At 43.4% G+C, this 20,717-nt stretch overlaps 1 protein-coding gene across 1 annotated transcript in view; it reads right to left on the bottom strand.

Annotated features, from left to right (window-relative positions):
- Positions 1-259: 259 nt before the first annotated feature.
- The window catches only part of cv-2 (crosveinless 2-secreting protein), a 274,346-nt gene continuing 253,888 nt past the window's right edge, over positions 260-20,717 (bottom strand). Inside the window, exons 16-17 of the mRNA XM_037427162.2 lie at positions 6,082-6,212; positions 260-4,553 (exon numbers count right to left, since the gene is read on the bottom strand). Coding sequence (XP_037283059.1) covers positions 4,369-4,553; positions 6,082-6,212 — 316 coding nt within the window. The 3' untranslated portion in view covers positions 260-4,368. The remainder of the gene's footprint in view (positions 4,554-6,081; positions 6,213-20,717) is intronic.

Consider the following 20,717-nt stretch of genomic DNA (forward strand, 5'->3'; position numbering starts at 1 on the left):
AGAAAAGAAAGTTTTTGCTTTAACCATGCCTTTGCTTAACAAGGTCAGGCACTTTAGAAAGTTGGTACACTCGTGTTTTGTTTCTCAGTTCAGCACAAAAGGACTGGGATTCTATTTACGGTCATCTTATCACTATTCTTGATTGTACTAAATTTTGCACTGAATTTATTGGGTTACCATGTGCCGAGTATTCTTGCTTCTTGTAGCATTGGGCTATCAGAAAGTGAGAAAGGTTTACTCAAGTATTCTAAAACTTAGCTTTGTGGTACATGTACTCAATATACTCTTTTTATTTCAGTACATATAATGTGGGCACAGACTAGGCTATGTGGACTAAAGACAGACTTTCTGAGCATGAAACCACAACATTCTTTATATATCAACTATTATGTACATATAAGTGGCACTAACATCGTGCAAGCATTTATTATAGAAGCATAAAGCAGAAAGACAGGTTTTCTACACTAGTGGTGCATGTTAAGATTGGTGAGGAACACTATATACTACTGTCACAACAGGATTGCATAATTATACACTATGCCAATTGGTCCAGTGCTTTAACACACAGTTTACGAGTGTTCACTGTTCAGAGCTGCTGAGAACTAATCCTCCTAAACATAGCCAGATTTAATATTAAACTATTGAATTCACAAGTCACACTTTTACAAAATAAACTCGTATTGAGGACAAAAAAACTAACACACCTCTTATTATAAACCCACTTGAAGAATCCCAAGTTTAATTTTGTTCAGCTTAAAACAGCTCGTACATGTTTTTAAGATTTTTCGCAAAATGCACAGATGTGTGTGAAATAAGTTAAATGATTGAACATTAAGTACAATGCATATTATCACAGGGCAAACTTATACAGTAATTTTCTAAACTCTCTTTTTGCAAATGAATGCAACTCATCACTACCTCATAAATGGGATTTTATAATGCCACTGCAGACATTGGTACCAAGATTGATGCATATGAAAGTAGGGATGATGCTTTAACTTGGCAGGCAAGAAATGCAAAAAACAAATATAACCACTTGAATTGACAGTATAACCAAATGTTGTTCTTTTTACTAAAGAAGAATGAACTGTGATCAAAGTACACACATACACATAAAAAATGGTGCTAGAGAACCTAAATAAATTATATGGTCACAACAACATTCGTGCTTGACACAACAGTACACACAAAAAAAAGGACTACTGCCTGTCAACTCAGACTGGTTGAAAATAAAAATAAAAATAATAAAGTCAAGGGCATAAGATATTGAAGGACACCAAAACTGGACCACAGCATGCACTTAAAAGCAATGAGTCTGCTGTATAACCACAACATGCAGCGTAAACTTTTCTAGTAGACAACAAATACAATCTGTTATAATACTGAAGTGTCACAACAGCAAAGTACCCATGAGGTGAAGATTGGGGGCACCACTATTTTTAGCACGTACGAAAACCAGCATATATGCTGCCCCTCTTGATGAACAAAAAATATTGCAAAACCAAATTCTGCAACACAGAAGCTGTGACATCAAAACTAGTTGGCTTATTGTGAATCTTTTGTCTCTTTAAAGTTGTCAGACCTATACTTTCTACTGCTATGTATCGGAGCTTTTTTTTTTCTCAAATAGGCTGGTTTCAATTTGACACTTTGATTCTTTTCCTCAAGTTAAAAATAAAATGACACTTCTCTAAGTTATGAAAAAATGATATAATAAAAGTCACGTAAATATGTTGCAGAGAGTAATTCTCCGTAGAAAAGATAAAAAAGAAGTTCTGCTCGATAACCTTCAAATAATAACTGCCATTTCTAGGCGGCTGCATTATTAGGTGGCATTAAGGTGTTTCAAGTGACTAAACCTCATGGAAAGACTTGTCCTGAGGTGAATGGTGCCAATGGGAGCACAAAAAAAAGAAAGTAAAAAACTCATGATGCTTATCACTTCCACCTGGAGGTGGCACTGTCACTCAAAAACAGATGTTGCACTATGAACCTGCTTAGAAGAATATATATTGAAGGATCGTGCTCGTTTGTATTGCAGCAATTAATTTGACCATTTTCTGGCTGGTTTTTTAAACATTAAGCATAATTAAATATTGTATAATTTGTGTTCTAAAATTCAGCGTCTCACGTAATAAAAGTATCTGAGGCTGATACACATATCTGTCTGTTTTGTTCAGTTCATATTTAAGGACTGCCACTGGCAATTCCTCAAAACCTACATAAAAAAGAATGATACGCTTAAGATCATAGTATTAAAAGGAGTATTTTTTTCATCTCCAATTCAACCCACGTTGTGACAGTTGGTTTTGTAATGGGCTGAAGTCATCACAATATACTATTGCAGAGAGCTTTAAAACTTTATCTGCTCATGCAATGTCTGAGGTTCAACATTTTAATGAATGCAAATGATAATAGTAACGGAGAATTCCATACTGGCAATCGGAGGCAATGATAATGATTGACTGAATGCATACAGAAAAATTGAGATAATGATATTTATAACTGTTAAAACACAGTTAGACAGCTGCAGATGTTTTAAAATTTTCAACTGAGAAAGAAGACACCATATGAGATGCTGCAAGGCTAGTGCATGAAACTAACTGTACAAAACAATGAAACAATTAAGGTGTGTGAACTAATTGACATTTTAAAGCACAGCACTGCAATAAATTTTAAAAAGACAGTGTCTTATTCTTACAACATTTGAAGCCATGTTGTAACTTGGTGTAGGCTAATACAAGTTGAAATTTCTTTAATGCCAAATCAGCAATACATATATGTGTAACAGCTGCCATAACAATTAGCTAAGATACCATGATCTGCATGCATAGATCAGGTTAAAATAAAATGCTTGAAAATACACCTACAATAAAATTTTACATTCCTTGCAATATTGACAATTTATCGGGCATTGAAGACTTATTTTGCAAATTCCTTTAGCAAATGAAAATTGTAGCATTAGCTTATATGTGCTGCGAATTCCCATGAACATTTTCTACTGCAAGCAGTTTAGTATATGATAAATGTAATAAATATTTTCTTTTACTGAAGCCTATAGAATACACTCACTAGCATCACCAGGGTGCATAATAAAACAGGAATGGTGAATACAAAACAACGTCTTGTGGATGCTAGTTCAGATCTCTCATGTGTGTGAGCGGACCACGAAGGTTCTGAGAGCAATAAAAGCAGAGAGGGAACATAGGGCTGATAGAATGAAACATGATCTTATAATCTGTTGATTCTTTCCTCGCACATATTTACAGCTTTTGTTTTGGAACTTATGCAAGACTGAACAAATGCTATAAGCAGTAATGGTTATCGAAACTGAATGTGCAAGTATGAAACAAATGATGTATGGTAGCTTAAATCTTAGTACACATGTTTACGGCTAATAGCCAACCACGAACACACATGACATTTGATGAGGTACAATAAGAACAAATAGCGCATAGAACAGTGCGAGTACACAGTTTTCGACAGACATAAATATCAACAGGCTCGGAACGTGAATAACAAGCTAAGCTGCTCCGAGTCGATTGGACCAGAATGCTGATGCCAATGTCTGAATGCGGTCAGACCTGATGTTTTCACATTGGACCTGGACGCACCTTTGTTGAAATGATAGGAACCAAACAACAGACTATGACTGCCCCACCGAGGCTTGAACCTGCTACTATGTTGTAAGATCAACAGCAGCCACACCACACAGCACTTTTTGCCACCCCCACCACTTCCCTCTACATCTCTATATTGCCCTCTATATTGCAGATTAGTTTGCGGAACATGAATTACTTGACTGCCATGACCGCTTAGAAACTAGATAGAAATGGACACAAAATGTCAACAATTTAAATTACTGCAGTTTTTTTCTTGATGTTGTCTATTCATCTTAGAGATATTGCTAGAAAATTTTAGATTGTATTTGTGCAGCTTCAAATTTTTGAATGAGGTAGTATTAACATAAGTTTTGGTGTGATTATTTTGGAAAAAACATTGTCAGAACATCTAATGAATAGTGTTGATGGAATGTTGCCCATTTATGCAGCATATTCTGCAGGCAAGAACTGCACTGTACTGCCGATATCAGTGCAATAAACAGGAACCGCATTGCGTGCATTATAAACTACCAGACGTGGGGCAGGGTTCTATCCAAGAACACTGGCACCTTCACTACTCTTGTATCCCATTAATGCGTTAACTTGCATTCCAAGTCAAAGCCATAAGCAGGGTATGTGTTCACACAGCCTGCGGTTGAATCTAGCTTGCGGTAGAGTGAGCGTGGCTTCGAATAGTTCACAGGCCTCGGAGGGGGCAGGGTTGAAGTGGGGTGAAGGGGGGTTTGTTGACCAGGCAGCTGGCCCATCACGAGGCCACAGGGCACTCTCTGGGTGAAATGCAGTGATCCCTGTGCCACACAAGGCCTGGCTTGCACTGACACCCAGGCTGACACTTCCGTCGGCAAGGCCGCTCTAGATGGTGGTTCTTGCATGTCCGCCGACATGGGGGCCCACATGGTGTATAGTCCGAGCCTCTGGGGCAGTGCATTCCTGCATGCAGTGGCAGTGAGCCTTCAGCCACATGATACATAGGGCTGCACATGTTAGTTAAATTAAACTGTCCCATTACAGTTACATAAAATTAAATTTCGTGAAATAAAAGCTCCCTGTGACTTTATTAGAACAAAACTTTCTGCACTATATGCAGACTCATTCATCTGTCTACACATGTGGTTGATACTGATAACTTGCACGTCAGGACACGCACATACAAATGAATCTTCTTAAGCCTGAAAACACAGAGTGGTTGAAGGCTCTACATGGATCTTCATGTTTCTGTTGTTAGTTGTATACAAGAGGGCAAGATGCTTCACAAGCTGTGACTGTGGTCCAAATGTACCGTTACCATTCATATTATGTGCAATAATAGTATTGTGAGTGCATCACTTTCAATGGCATTCTTTATGTTTTGGGTGCTGTCACAGTTGATTCCATGAGATTTCATGTGTAACTTCAAAGAGATGCATGCACAAAGTAGTAGATATAATATTTTTTTGCATGTGACTCAGCTCTGCATATAACCTGCACCCCTACTTCAACTCTAAAAGAAGCAAACAACAACAAAAAAGCAACAAAAAAAAAGCATATAACCCACACCCCCACTTTTTACAGTGCATTCTGCCTTTCCTTTTTTTGATGTGGGTTATATGGTTGAAATTACAGTATATAGTGTAAGGAGGCTACTCGCAGTTTATTATTCACTGAATTGTGCTCATCATCTACCAAAGTACCATCTTTGGTGTCTCCCATAAGAACATGCTACTACATCCCAAAATTGTCACCTTAGTATTTTACCTTCTTGCTCCTGGGGAAGTGCATATGAACCTTTCCACCTGCTACTCTCTCTGTCACCGCATGCTGAACTTTGAAACGTATGCATTTGCAAATTGCAAAGTGTGCTGAGTAACTGCTGTTTCAGGTGATATTAGTACTGGGCTTAGAAGAGTGAAGAAACTATTTGTGCATCGGTACTTCCTCACGGTGATGAAGTAAAGAGGGTATATATATATATATATAACTTTCCAGATGGTATATATCACTTTAAAGGGCATCTTAACAATTTTCTGGCTTTTTCAGCTCAATGACAGGTAGGACCAGTACCACATGGGAAGCTAGTATGCATACATCTGTGTGTGCATGCAAGGTAGGGATAATACTGCTAATATTAAATTGTGTGGTTTCACTTGCCACAGCTATGATATAATTACAAGGCATGCCGTAGTGGGGCTTTCCTGATTAATTTTTACTGCCCGAGGTCTTTTCATGTGCATCTAAATCTAAGCAAACAGTTTTTTGTGCATTTGGCTTCATCAAAATGCAACTGCTGTGGCACCTGTGCTTAGAAATTCCACACCTTGGCTGCTAAGTTACCGTGGTAGGTATTTGTGCATGTAATACTGGTCAGCAGGCAAGTGTGGGCTGGCTGCCCTCCCTTGGTGAGGGAGCCTATTCTACGCTGCCTCCCCCGTGCCCCTCATGAATTGGCATTCGAGTCATGGCCAGGGCGACAGTTGCTTACCTTCACAGTTTGTGATGTGCTTCCAATCTATTTTGATCCCAGCCCTGTTGCATTCCCGCGCATAGGCATTGAGTGAGTCACAGTAACACTTGTCTGATGGGAGGCACTCGCACATGTCCAGCATGCACGATCTGGAAACAAGGGTGTAAAAAGAAAAAAAAAGGGCATTAATCAACTGAATCTCCCACAATTTGCCATGTATCTATGCATCTAATTGTGAACATTTTCTGATAATATATTGTACAAGAGGCTGGTGTTATTGACATGAGTAAGGATGTTAACTGCAGCTGTTGGTGTTATTTAACAAGGCGAATGAACAATGCTGTCTAACACTAACCATTCTCACCAATAGAAAGTCTTGACCACTGTAGACACCAAGGTTGCATATAAAAATTATGGGACGTAAAGAAAGCGTGCATGCACAATATGCACACATACTACAACTCAAGCCACTTTTGGTTGTAACTCAGCTCCAGAAATTTATTAACGTGAATGAAGTATTTTTAAGTAAATGCAGGAAGAAGTGGAGTGGGAATGGCAGAATGGTTGTTAGCTGCATTAGTATTTGGGGCCACGTACTCAATTTATTGTGTTATTTTTTGCTAGCAACAATTTACATAAGGTAAGATTTTGAAAATCACAGCTGCCTTCCCTGTATCACACGTTTAAAACTTTTAATTTTGTTTCTGTGCCCACGAAATGCTTCTGTAGTCGTGTATCTGTGGGAGCATGCACAGGGACACTAAAGGTACTGCCACGGTAAAGACATGCTGGATTTACCTCCTGCAACAGTTACTGTGGGCTTTGCGTGCACCAGGGATGTACCAGTTTTCTCTGGTCATCAAGAGGACATAGCGGCATTGTAAGCAGTGGCAAACCAAGAATAAGTCGACCAACCCCAAATTGGTCTTCAGGCATGTGCTAAACAAGACCGCAAAAAGGTGCGAGCTATATAAATGCATGCCTGGGAGCCTTTCAAAGAACTCTATAGGCTGAATAAATGCAAAACTTACACATGAGAACAAACAAAGAGAGTTCCCATTATTTTGCATGCAAACCTAGTTCATAAAGTAGAACATTATTATATAATCTTTTTTTTAACTAGCCTCACCATTCTGTGAATGTCCAAAAGGGTGGTGCTATAAGTTGCATCAAACTTTAGGGAAATATTCATTTTATTAGCTCTATTCAAAGTGTTTCAATGTGTTATAAATTACAGATTACAGAAATTTCTTACATTGCATAAAAAATAACCAGTTCTCAATATGAGTTTCCGTAAGCAAATCCATGAAAGTCACCCTGAACGTTAAACATAGATTGAGACACACTAAAGAATGTCAGAAAAAAGTCTATGTGGCCTGGTTATTTTTTATCCAAGAAAGATTCTTGACAGGACAATATGCGGCATTCTAGCGATGACATTATTTGGTTATGGAGCAAAGCCAGGGTATTATTGAGGGTTCTATCTCAATGCCTGTGTTTGATTTCTATGCAGTTGACATTCACTAATTTTGACAGGACCAATGAAATCGATTCAATTATCACGCTATTTGAGTTAAGCAAGAAGCAGAAATAACAAGAAAGCAGACTGCGGACCGATTTGGTAGTATTTATGTCTTGATGATAGCACATTGTTGTATTGACTGTGCACTATTTTATCTATATAAAGTTGTAAAATCATGTAAAAATTATATTGGTGTGTCTGAAATATATATAACCACAACCCAGACTGATGTTTCTTTTGCAGAATATATTTTCTTCAATTCTGGTAATAAAAGTCGAAACCAGCTATATTTATCTTCCCAGAAAGGCTATTTTCACTCTTTATAACAATGGCAGACAACAGAATGCTACATTTGTATGATTTCAGCATGCCTACCATTGTACCGTGTTGGCAATATTACATTAAAAAAATTCAAAATTATAATGCTGATTTTGCTTTGGAGCCTGATTGTAGTGCATACATAAATTTAAGCGGTACATCTCACAAAGAAAAGAGTGCTCATCAGTATCACGCAAATAGGGTACTGCATTTATGCAGTTGGTAGCCACTTTGATGTCCTGTATTTCTCAAACGACTCTTCAAAAATTGCAAATGGGATGGTGGCACGTGCCTCAACTGACTGCTAGTTCATCTGACACAGGTATAGCTATAATCGTAGAGAGCGATTTCGTTATCAGACTGAAAATGGCATGTTGCGTGATGGGCAAACTGTTGCCACTTATGATTGCCATATTGTGATTGCATAAGTGGCTGGCCAAGCTGACATGGAGAGAAAGTTGTTGCAAATGAGGTTTTAACAGAGGAGCTGTTTCACGTGAGTCGCACCGTTTGTCGACTGCACAAAAATAGTGAAGCGGGTGAGAGCGAAGCTAATAAAAGAGGAAAGCAGAGTACAGCTATGCGATGCATAATAATGATATTGGGGGGTTTTACATCCCAAAATCATGATATGAACATGAGAGATGCCGCAGTGGAGGGCTCCAGAAACTTTGACCGTCTGGTGTTCTTTAAGGTGCCCTGATATCGCACAGTACACGGGACCCTACTGCTGTGTACTGCTCACACCGGTGGCTAGATGGAACATAAGGCGATGAATTCGGAAAGCTGAAAGGTTCTTTCAAATGGTTTGTTATGACAGCCGTGCAAAAGGCGGCAGCCCAAACTGCCTGCTGCATTCAACATGGCTACTCCGCTCCCAGGCAGGTAGTCACCACAGCGATACCACCTGGCAGTACACAACAGTCCCTTCCCCCCACAATGTACTTCAGAGAAAGTCTTTAAGTAAGCTGGTCGCCTGACATGGCAAGGGCAGCAGCAACCCGCTTGAACTGTGTCTACGCGCGAGTTTTGGCCTAGCAGAGCTAGTTTCTGGCCTGTGGCTGCTCAGAAAACTCGGAGTCCACATGGTGACGCTGCATCTGGTCGACATGTCGCTGCAGTTCCTGACCGTCAGGCGTGTGAACCTGGTATGACAATGGTCCCACCACCTCAGCAACACTTGCTCGAACCCAGCATGGTCTAAGAGTGTAGTTTTGCACATACGCTGCGTCCCTTGAACGCAAAACTGCGCACTGGTATTTGCTCTTCTTTAGTGCAGACGGTCTGGCCTTAGTCATCTTTCATTCTATCGGGCTGTAGTCTGTCTAGAAGTGTGTTGGAACGGTGATTGATAAGTAGCTCTGCAGGGCTCCTTCCTGTACTAGTGGATGGAGTAACATGCTGATGAAGCAGGAAAGCTGTTAGATGTCAGTTCTAGTTGCCTTGGATGATCCATTTCAAATGGTCCTTAGTTGTTTTGACCATGCCCTCAGCCTGCCTATTGGCTGCTGGATGAAAGAGGTAGACGTCGCGTGGTGAGTCAGGTTACCTGCTAAAAACTGTTGCAACTCGTCAGACACAAACATGATTGATTGATATGTGGAGTGACATTTGAAGCATTCGAAGTGACAGGATGGGTGGGGTTACCTTGTCCAGCTCGAAAATTCCCAGGAGGGGTTGTAGTTTGTCACAATCATGAACTCACGCTCATATAGTCGTGAAATTTCTTCACGCTCGAAACTATGGCCAGTGATTCAAGATCAATCTGTGCATAGTTGCGCTCTGGCTCTGATTAATGTGTGCGAGTAAAATGCAACGGGTACCTACCTAGACTCTTCTAGTCTGTTGCTAACCTTTGCCCCAATGGCCACAGGGCTTGCGTCGCAAGCTAAAACCACAGGCTTAGTTGGGTCATAGTTTGTCATGACGGTGTCCGAGGAGAGGAGGCCCTTAAGTGCATCAAATGCCTTGCTGCCTCATTCCCCAGGCCCACACTGCCTTTGCGTCCAGAAGACGGTAAAGGGCCTCGGCAACTGTGGCCTCACCCTTCAAAAAACTGTGATAGAAATTGAGCAGGCCAAAAAATGCTTGTAGCTCTTGCTTATTCTTGGGAGGTGGTGCCTCATAGATGGCAGCAACTTTCTTATCCGTGGGAAGAATACCAGCAGCACTTACAAGAGAACCAAATAATTCTACTTTCAGCACATTAATAACGTAATTTCTCTTTTTGACCAGCAGGTTGGCATCCTTGAATTGTCGAAGCACCTTGTAAAGACATCATGCAAGTTCCGCTTGAGTCACAGCAGCAATAAGTATGTCATCAAAGTATGGAGCTACCCCAGGAATGTTCTTGAGGAGCCCATCCATTAGCATTTGAAGATTCAGGGAGTACTGCTTATCTTCACTACAGTCTCTTTACTATATATGCCCCTCAATTCGTGGCGATGGTCTGAGCATTGGCTGATGCTTCATCTACGGACAGTTGTTGATACGCTTTGGCAAGGTCTAAATTCACGATCGCACTTCCCTCCGGATAAACATGACAGCAACTGACTACAACAGGAATCAGATATCTGTTCGGAGCCTTGTTAATTGTGGATTTGTAGTCCCCACATATTCTAACATCACCATTGCTTTTGAATACGGTCGACCACAATGGGCGTCTCACATATTGGCTGTGTCACAGGCTCCAGCACTCCCTGCTGAACTAGGCGGACCAGCTCCTTCTCCACTTTCGGTTGAATTGCAAAAGGTAAGGTGTCTCCATGTATGAGCCGCATTGGTTGAGTGTTGGGGTCAAGGTGCAGAGATACTGGTGGGCCCACATAGTTCCCAAGGCTCTCCTCAAATACCTCACTGAACTCTGTGAGCGCAGAGTGGACCACCATTTTTTTTACCTGAGAGACACCTGTAATTATAATGCCGTGGTCTAAACCAGCCAACCCCCACCAGGTTGGGAGGGTGCCCCTTGCTACCATGCAGTACCATCACCAGATCTGAAAACTCCTTGTACTCCACGTGGACGTTGCAGGACCCCATAACATTCACTGGACTCCGCTGATAATTGACCACTGCTGAAGAGAAGTCAAGCCAGTGTCAGCTCTCCATTGCACTGCTGGAGGCGGCGAATGTCCTTTCGGTGAGGATCGAGAAATCCGATCGAGAGTCCATGTCTATTTCACAAGTCTGGCCCTCAATAGCAACCTTTGCTCGAAGCTTGCGAGACGCATTCTGCGCCGACGCGATTGATGTAGTAGAGACTGGTGTAGTAGAGCACATCATCATGAGGCAGTTCACGTCGTACACCACTTTGATATTCCGTGCATGGCTGTCGGGGCGGCAGGTTTTTGCTGCTGGTCGTTCGAGTCGCCACTGCGGCAGACTCTTTCGATGTGGCCGATTTTCATGCATGCTCGGCATTGCACGTTCTTGAAACAGCAGTTGGCGCCGAGGTGCGCTCCACCACAACCATAGCAGGTGCTATGACTCGTAGCTAGACAGTCCGTCACTCGAGTGCGCGGCCAGTTGCAGGCGTTTAATTTGGTTATGCAGATGTTCGAACAATCGGTTCTGCAGATGTTCGTCTCGGAGGCCTCACACGAGACAATCCCTCAGCATTTCTTCGAACTTGGGGAAATCGCGCAGTGCTGGGCCAGGCACCGGAACTCGGCGATCTAAAACGATACGGTCTCCTTCGGTGCACGATTCCGCTTGTAAAATGTATTTCTGCGGTCTGTTCCCGATGGCTGCGGTGAAAAATGAGCCTTGAGCACCTCGAACACCACGGCAAGTGTTTTGGATTCACGCTTCGCCGGGGCCACAAGTGTGATTTCAGTAATTCAAACGTGTCCGCGCAGCACACGCTGCATAACACCGCCAAACGACGCTTCTCTTCCACCACTGCGTTTGTATCATCATCATCATCATCATCATCATCAGCCTGACTACGTCCACTGCAGGACAAAGGCCTCTCCCATGTTCCGTCAGTTAACCCGGTCCTGTGCTTGCTGCTGCCAATTTATACCCGCAAACTTCTTAATCTCATCTGCCCACCTAACCTTCTGTCTCCCCCTAACCCGCTTCCCTTCTCTGGGAATCCAATTAGTTACCCTTAATGACCAGCGGTTATCCTGTCTACGCGCTACATGCCCTGCCCATGTCCATTTCTTATTCTTGATTTCAGCTACGATATCCTTAACCCCCGTTTGTTCCCTAATCCACTCTGCTCTCTTCTTGTCTCTTAAGGTTACACCTACCATTTTTATTTCCATTGCTCGCTGCGTCGTCCTCAATTTAAGCTGAACCCTCTTTGTAAGTCTCCAGGTTTCTGCTCCGTAGCTAAGTACCGGCAAGATACAGCTGTTATATACCTTCCACTTGAAGGACAGTGGCAATCTACCTGTCATAATTTGAGAGTGCTTGCCGAATTGTGCTCCACCCCATTCTTATTCTTCTAGTTGCTTCAATCTCGTGGTTCGGTTCTGCGGTTATTACCTGCCCTAAGTAGACATAGTCTTTTACAAATTCAAGTGCACTATTACCTATCTCGAAGCGCTAAGGTAATAGTGCACGTGAAGTTGTAAAAGACTATGCCTGCGTTTGTATCAAGGCAGAACTTAAACCTTGCCGGCGTGGACGTATCAAAAGGCTCGATCAGGCCTAGCATGGAAGCCACTGTCACGATGAATTTGCGCAATGTTTCAGCGTACGCACTTGACAATACAGTCCCGTCCTCGTCGCCACTGCAGTGTACTGCTCGCACCTGTGGCTACATGGAACAGGAGGCGATGATATCGGAGAGCTGGAAGGTTCTTTCAAGTGGTTATGACAGCCACGCAAAAGGTGGCAGCCGGAACTGCCTGCTGCATTTATCATGGCTACTCCGCTCCCGGGTCTCCCAAGATTTAGTCTTAGGGGCTTTTTTTAGGTCTCCCTAGAGTAACTGTATATGCTAAGGACCATATACGGTTGCTCTGGGTCTCCCGGGTAAAGAGCGACACCACCTGCCACCACAACTACAATTTCACCTCCATCGAAATGAGACCACCGCGGTGGAGATCGTCGAACCAGTGACCTTCCGGTCAGCAGCCGAGCACTCCAGCCACTGATTCACTGAGGTGGACAGCTGTGCAATGCAACAATAAAAAAAGCGTTGGAGAGTAAATGCATCGTTTAGTATAGCAAGGGGTGGGAAAGTGAAGTGAGGGAGAGTGATGGCGAGGATGAGAAATAGAAGGGGAGAGCGAAGACCATAGTGTAGAGAGAGAGAGAGAGTGAGCGAGCGAGCGATTGAATGAATGACTGATTGATATGTGCAGTTTAACGTCCCAAAACCACCATATGATTATGAGAGACGCCGTAGTGGAGGGCTCAGGAAATTTCGACCATATGGAGTTCTTTAACGTGCACCCAAAACTGAGCAGACGGGCCTACAGCATTTTCGCCTCCATCGAAAATGCAGCCGCCACCGGCCGAATTCGATCCCGCGACCTGCGGGTCAGCAGCCGAGTACCTTAGCCACTAGACCACCCAGAGAGAGAGAGAATGAGAATTTATTAGAGGGCAGAGGCGTCAGCCTGAGCTAATGCGCTCTAGCCTGCTACTCTACACAGGGGATAAGGGAAGGGGAAAGAAAAAGCCATGAATTGTATAATATAGCAAGGGGTGTAAAAAAGAAGTGAGGGTGAGGGATGAAAAGGAGGATGGGGATAAGGGAAAGCAAAGCATAACCATGCATAATATACTATAGCAAGGGTTTGGTAAAGGGAAGTGGGGGTGGGGAACGTACCAGGACGAGGAGTGAAAAGAGGATGGAAGTTAAATGAGAGCCTTGTGTAGAATAGTATATCAACGGGTGGCAAAGAAAAGTGATGGAGAAGAGCTAGTGAGGATGAGGACAGAGGGAGTAAATTATAGCATAGCTATGCATCGTATAACAAGGGATTTGAAAGAGAAGTGAGGATGAGGAGGGTGGAAAGAAGGATGTGGATAAAGTAAAGCATAGCCCAGCCATGTATAGTACACTATAGCAGGAGGCAGGAAAGGGAAGTGAGAGTGAGGAGGGGCGAGGGTAATGCATTAAATAGTCGTGTATATTATAGCAATGGGATGGGAAATGCAATTGAGGGCGAGATGTGAGCAGAGAAAGGAGGGAGAAAGGAGTGATATGCTTCATTCACACTTATACACAGCATACACGTGTATAAGTGTGAATGAAGCATATCACTATCATACCCACTCGATGACACGCTTGACTGGCCCCATTCTGGTCGCTTGTTTCTCAACGCTTGGCTACGTCGGCTTCACATCTAATTATGCGCATACAAATGTGAATATGTGCAGTTGACTCTCTTGCCGACTGTTCACACACCTCGCGAAGGCACATGCCCAGTAGCACATGTATTCTGCATTGACTCAAGATTTGTACGAGAATTGCTGTCTGCGTGTCCTTTTTTTTTTTTCGCGCCGTTACATCCTCAATCCACCACGTTACGATGCGTGTGGTAAAAACAAAACAAAAAAACAAAACAAAACGTGGCTGATCCTTCTTTCTAGGAATTGGTATAACACGAAAGCGAAACGCGTCTTGACAGAAGTAGTTTAGCGTTTATTGTGCCCTGCTTCGCCACAAAACGAAGGAGTGAATGCTGAAGCAACAACTTGTAATGTCGCGCGGGGAAGCAGCTCAAAACTTGCAGCGCGCACGTCACGCAGAAAGCACGCACGAAAAGCGCAAAACGACAAGACGAGCGCGGGCAAACAATTGTCGAAGCTCAAAAGCGCACTGCCCAAACGGAAAGGAAGATGCACGAAACGAGCGCGCAAGTATACACAGGACCGAGTGCGTCACAATTCTTACTTCGTCGTGCCAGCAGCCTTTCGTAAGCGCGACGGCGGCAGCGAGCGAAGTGACCTTCAACTTATTTGCGGTGGAAGCACAAGTGGTACGAAGTGCCCGAATCCCGAGATGCGCGAGCGACCACGCATGACCATTCCGTGTGGACGCGTGCGCACATGTCAACGCCCGGGACGATGACAGCGCGCCCGCCCAAAGCGTGCTCCTCGCGCCATCTCGCTACCGATGACGAAAACGTACTGAAGTTGCTGAGCTCGGAGGACTCCCAACTGTACATGCGTTATATTAACTCTATGGATAATCTTACCAGGAAACGTACATTTGCAGATATTTACGATGATTACATGCGACGGCAATGCCTGGCACACTGGCGGGCTGGGACCAGTCTCTATCCACTTCGTAGTCTTTTCTTTCAGGCAGGGACCCTCTACCGCTTTATGCCCCAATCCCACTACTGCCTTGTGGCACTACCCCGTGGCGTTAGAGCGCCGACCCGGCGCTTGTCACGAAAGGGGAGTGTTGGGTGACACATAAGGCTTCAGTCTTACGACGTGCCCAACAGTGGGTGGTGGTGGCGTTGAGTGCGCTTCGTCGACGACTCGCTGTATCTCGTAGCTGAGGTTGGTGATCTTGCGTAGGACTTTGTATGGTCCGTCATAGCGAAATAAAAGTTTTTCTGAAAGGCCAATGTGAGGACATGGGGTCCACAAGAGCGTATATGAATAGCTCACCGTTAAAAATGACAACGTACGCTCCGTGGCGTACTGGTTTGCGCAGCGCGCTGCGAAACGAGAGGTCCCTGGTTCGACACCGCGCTTTCCCTTATTGTTTGTGTCTTTGCAACCTGTTAGTAATATTTTACAGCGTCATTTACGTGACGGAAATACGTCAGCGCAGTCGTGGTGTAGCCCGACATAAAACGCTTTTGTGTAAATAATAAATGTCCAGACGATTATTTTTTTCGCGGTTCCCTGTGCAGAAGCACAGGTTGCACAGTGGCCTCATAGAACCAGAGCCCACAATTCTCCGTTGCTATCGGATGAGCGCTGTTGCTTTCCGCGACCTTCGATTGGCATGGCTACGAGCTATAACTGAATGGGCACTTGCAGAGCACGTAGAAACGCTCCTTCAGTTATAGGGACACTGTGTTGCTGAAGACGACAATGTAGTCATTGTATTACTCCTCCCATCTGCAGAGGACGGAATAGTCTTTTAACCAACTACTATATACCAACAATCCGTGTTCCTGAATTCCATCACCTCTTATATATATATATATCCCTGGAATTTGCGACATTCGCTGAATACACTTGATTTATAGCAATGTTTTTCACATACCCAATCTAATTTGTTTGATTGTTCGCATAACTTCGCTAAACCGAGCAAGCTCGGTTTATATTGTTGATTCATGAAATCATTCTGAAAGCATGACAAATATCGCGCTGAAAAATTCGGCAGATCCCCACGTACCTTGAGAAGCGATGTTGTGCGAAGCATGCGGATCGAAGGTGACGGTGTTTTAATTTTATAATTGAACAAAACGTTGCTAAGTGGAGTTAAAGATATCTACAAATGCACGCAACGACGTTAAACAGCCGTATATGTTTGATCCAACATCACCTGGATGCTATCACCCAGTATTTTGCCCGAAGTGACTGATTCAAAGATTATTTTTTTCCGCACACCATTAATGACTGGAACAGCTAACACACTTGTATTTTTCACACTTGTATAATTTGGGTTACTTATAATTTGTTTTTTTTTTGTTCTTTTTGTTTTTCAGTTGTATGTTAACGACTTTAGTTCAACCAGCAAGATTGTTTTACTTTTGGGTTGTATTTTGCCTACCCTGCATGGACGTTGTGTCCGCAGTATGTATTAAATAAAAATAAATAAATATAACGAGTTGTTTACCGTTGCCTAACTTTGTGAACAGCAACATGGATATTACCAGAGGTAAGCTGAAATGAAGCGCTGGTGCTCACGCTGGTGCTGCACGGCTACATAAAATAATCAGCAACAGCGGATGACGCCTAACTACAATTCACATTATTTCCGACGTGACGGCTGTATCATAGACGTACATATGTAATGTTTATAAAGTCGGATAGCCAGCACTGAAACTACAACCGACGTTTTCCGAACATTAGGGTCTACATGAAAACTGTATAGTTCCGAAACCTGGCATGGCTATGTAAAAGAATACTTGAATTGCCACGTACATAGCTGGGGTTCGATTCTTGCTGAGACCCTGACATTTATTCTTTGCATTTGTCGGGTCAACACTGCCGATGTCAGCTTTTTCTTAATGCTCACGCGTCAAAAATTACCTACGTCAGTTGTCGTCATTCTTGAGTAGACATAAACTGTCGATCACCTTGAAGTTTTTGCTCAAGCACACGGAGACAAAGATGAGAAACGCAAACGGACGCCCGTTTGTGATTCTCGTCTATGTCAAGGTGTGCTTGCGAAAGAACATCAAGATGAATAAGTTCCAACTAGGCTGAATTGAAGCTTTTTGTCTAACACCTGTGGCACACACTCGCATACCTGTGGTACATACGCGCCCGCGGCTGTATGTGCTGCACATCTGGCGTAGAGGGTTTGTTGACGTACGCGACGGCATTTTGACATTATATATTCATGTCACGACCAGCGAGTCATAATCTTCAAACCGTCTTTAGATAGATAGATAGATAGATAGATAGATAGATAGATAGATAGATAGATAGATAGATAGATAGATAGATAGATAGATAGATAGATAGACAGACAGACACAGACAGACAGACAGACAGACAGACAGATAAATAGACAGAGAGGTAGACAGTTAGATAGATAGATAGATAGATAGATAGATAGATAGATAGATAGATAGATAGATAGATAGATAGATAGATAGATAGATAGATAGATAGATAGATAGATAGATAGATAGATAGATAGGCAGGCAGGCAGGAAACACGTGTACCAACGCAGCTGCTCACTTTGTTGGTGCCTTTGTTGACGCTGATGATTAAATATGTCTGTGCACTTTGTAATCAGTGGGCCTTTGTCCACGAACCAGTTGTGCAGTTCACGCATTTTGACGCCTACCACGAACATTGCGTTCGTTATTATGGAAACTCCTCGCTAGATGACCCTCGAACAGTATTTTTTTTTCCTTTCGGGAAGCAGTTCCAAGCAGCGCTTGGCTTTGTGTTAGAACTCCTGCTTGCCAAGCAGAAAGCCTGGGTTTTATTTACGCTCGAACCAATAATTTTTATTTGTTTGCATCTACCTTGGAGCTTTATCTCAAGGATAAAGCCAATTTTTGGCTCACAACAACTGATGCCGACACCTATACCAGAATTTCTGCGAAAGAAGCTTTTTGCCTTTATAAAAGAAGAAACTGGCTGGTCACGCCAGGTTACTTAGCGAGAAAGCATCATCATCATTATCATTCGCTCGAGCAGCCAGCTAGCCGATAAATGAACAATATTTTTTTTCAGTCCAAAATTACTTTGTGTTTGAAAAACCATAAGCCTTTTACTTAAGATCCTGCCGCCCGGTTCTTGGCCGATCCCCCTTTGTGGGTGTGCGCCAGTGTAACAAGGACAAGGACCACCACCACCACCACCACCACCACCACCACCACCACCACCACCACCACCACCACCACCACCACCATCATCATCATAATAATCATCATCATTATAATCATCATCATCATCAAACAAACAAACATGGCTTCAGCTGCGCCACGCAGCGCAACGCACCACGCAGCCGTCCTGTAACCGATAATAAACGCCATCATCAATAACGATAACCTAGTAGCAGGACGTTATGCAAGAGGTACAATAGGCCCTACGCGTACCGGAGTCGCAGACATGGATGACAAAAAGGTGAGACTGCAATTTCCTCTGAGGCTTTTTTAATTCAGACACCACGAAAACAACCAATCTATTTTTTGGTAAGGAAATTTCATGGTATACCCATGCCCGTTACCGATAAGTTCTGACATTTAATGTAGTTTGCAGACCCGTTTACGCGTTGAAGAGCTTGAGTGCAGTATTTCTGGCAATTTACGGTTAGCGGTGCCAAACGGTAGCACACAGAACGTCCTCGCCAGGGGCGGCGCGCCAGGAATTTTTTACTTGGAAGAGGAAAAAGCCACACCAAACAAGAGTTCCTTCAGGGGTATAGGAAGGTATAAAATCAATTGAGCCTCCTGGCAAAAAAAAAAAAAAAATCACACTCCCCGTCATGGCTACGCACACAAACACTCGAAGGTTTAAGTGCACAGATATGCCCGATAATGTGAACGAGGAGACGACTGCGGCGTAGCTCGATTGATGGAGCATCCGACGCGCTATTTGAAGGTTGCGGGTTCGGCCCCTGTCGGCGGCAAGTTGTCCGCTTAAATTTTTTCACATTCACTGTATAATTGCTAGAAATAACGTCCCCCAGTTTCTTTGGCTTGATTGTCTGCTGGTTCTCATTAAGGTCGTTCGTATAAACTTACCCTCAGTGTGTGATTGCCTTGCGAGCTTCGTATAGTGTACAGTGGGAGGAATTCGAGCCAAGGTATGAGTGGTTCTTAATAAAGAGAAAGGAAGAGAAAAGTGAGCCCCGTTATTGTCTGCTTCAGTGAGCGACACCACCACAGGGCTCACAAGGGATGGGGGTGAGGAGGGATAAAAAGGGTAGCAGTAAAGGTATAGGAAAGAGGAAGAAGAAGCAACAACAAACTGAGGGGATAGGATAGACAGGAAAGATGGAAACACGGTCACTGGAGTCCGAGGACGGGGTACACTTGCGAGAGATGTTGTCGGCGTCTGTAGATGGCGTAGAGCAGGTCCAGTAAGTCAGAGCTTCACTGTCGTCGAAAGCCTTCGGCGGCAGGAGGTGACGTAGGGCCAGCCCAGTGGGCCAGACCTACGGTGACGCCGAGCGGGCGCACAACCGGTCGGCACGGAATCCAGCGAGCGAGTCCAACCGAGCCAAGGTAGCACACTACGTGATGACACTGTCTGCATGTTACGCTATAGCTAAAGCCACATTGTTTTTTTTTTGTGTGCATTGTGTCTTCGGGTAGCTTTGCGTCTAAGAATTTTGTGCAAGTTAACTGGTATAGATATCAAGAGATGAGAAGTGCAGCCAAGATGGCTAAATGTTAGGCGGAGCGACGAAACTGAGAAGTTAGCAAGGCGTCAAATGAATCGGCTCGCACCAGACATGGTGGGCTGGAAATATTGGGGAGGCGCCTTCATCCTAGAGCCAACATTGCTTAGGCTGATGATCGATTAAGTGATGTGTTCTTTGTTTCTAATGGCACACTAAAAAGAAAATTGTTTTTTCTTGTATTATAGTAATCACTCCTCTGCTTTACAATGACAAAATCACCACGTTTAACACAAGAAGACGCTTTTATAGTTTAAGCGCGGCCGCTGGATTAAACAGTGCTTTTTCATCTAGTGACCTTTGTATAAGCAAGGAAATATGCAAAAAGGAAATGCAGGTGGCGAGACCACCTTGAAGTTCCTGCACCAATCACCATGACGTCATAAGTTTTGACGGCACGTACTAGGACACTTGTCTTCGTCGTCTCTAACGGGTAAAAACGTAGTGCATTGTCTTCTGCGGTAGCCATAAATATAACATACCAACTTTCATGAAATTGTGTTGGGCTGATGTCGCCAAACTATGAAAGGTTCACTTTGAAATTCTTGACGTCATACGGGGAGATTTCAGAGCGAAATTTAAAAATGAGATTTTGACCTCGGTTTTCTCGTTTATTTTAAAGACATATGGTAGGGAAATGAACCACATTAGAGTTTTTCGACTAAAAACGATCAATATAAGTCAATTCATTGTTTCGATTTAGCACCCTTCTGAGCATCCGACACTATAGGGGAAGCATAACTGGAGGAAGAAATAAAGCCCAAGCCAAAGTACCTGGTGAAAATGACAGCCGGA

The sequence above is a fragment of the Rhipicephalus microplus genome, chromosome X (genome assembly GCF_043290135.1).
Source record: "Rhipicephalus microplus isolate Deutch F79 chromosome X, USDA_Rmic, whole genome shotgun sequence".
Classification (NCBI taxonomy): Eukaryota; Metazoa; Arthropoda; class Arachnida; order Ixodida; family Ixodidae; genus Rhipicephalus; species Rhipicephalus microplus.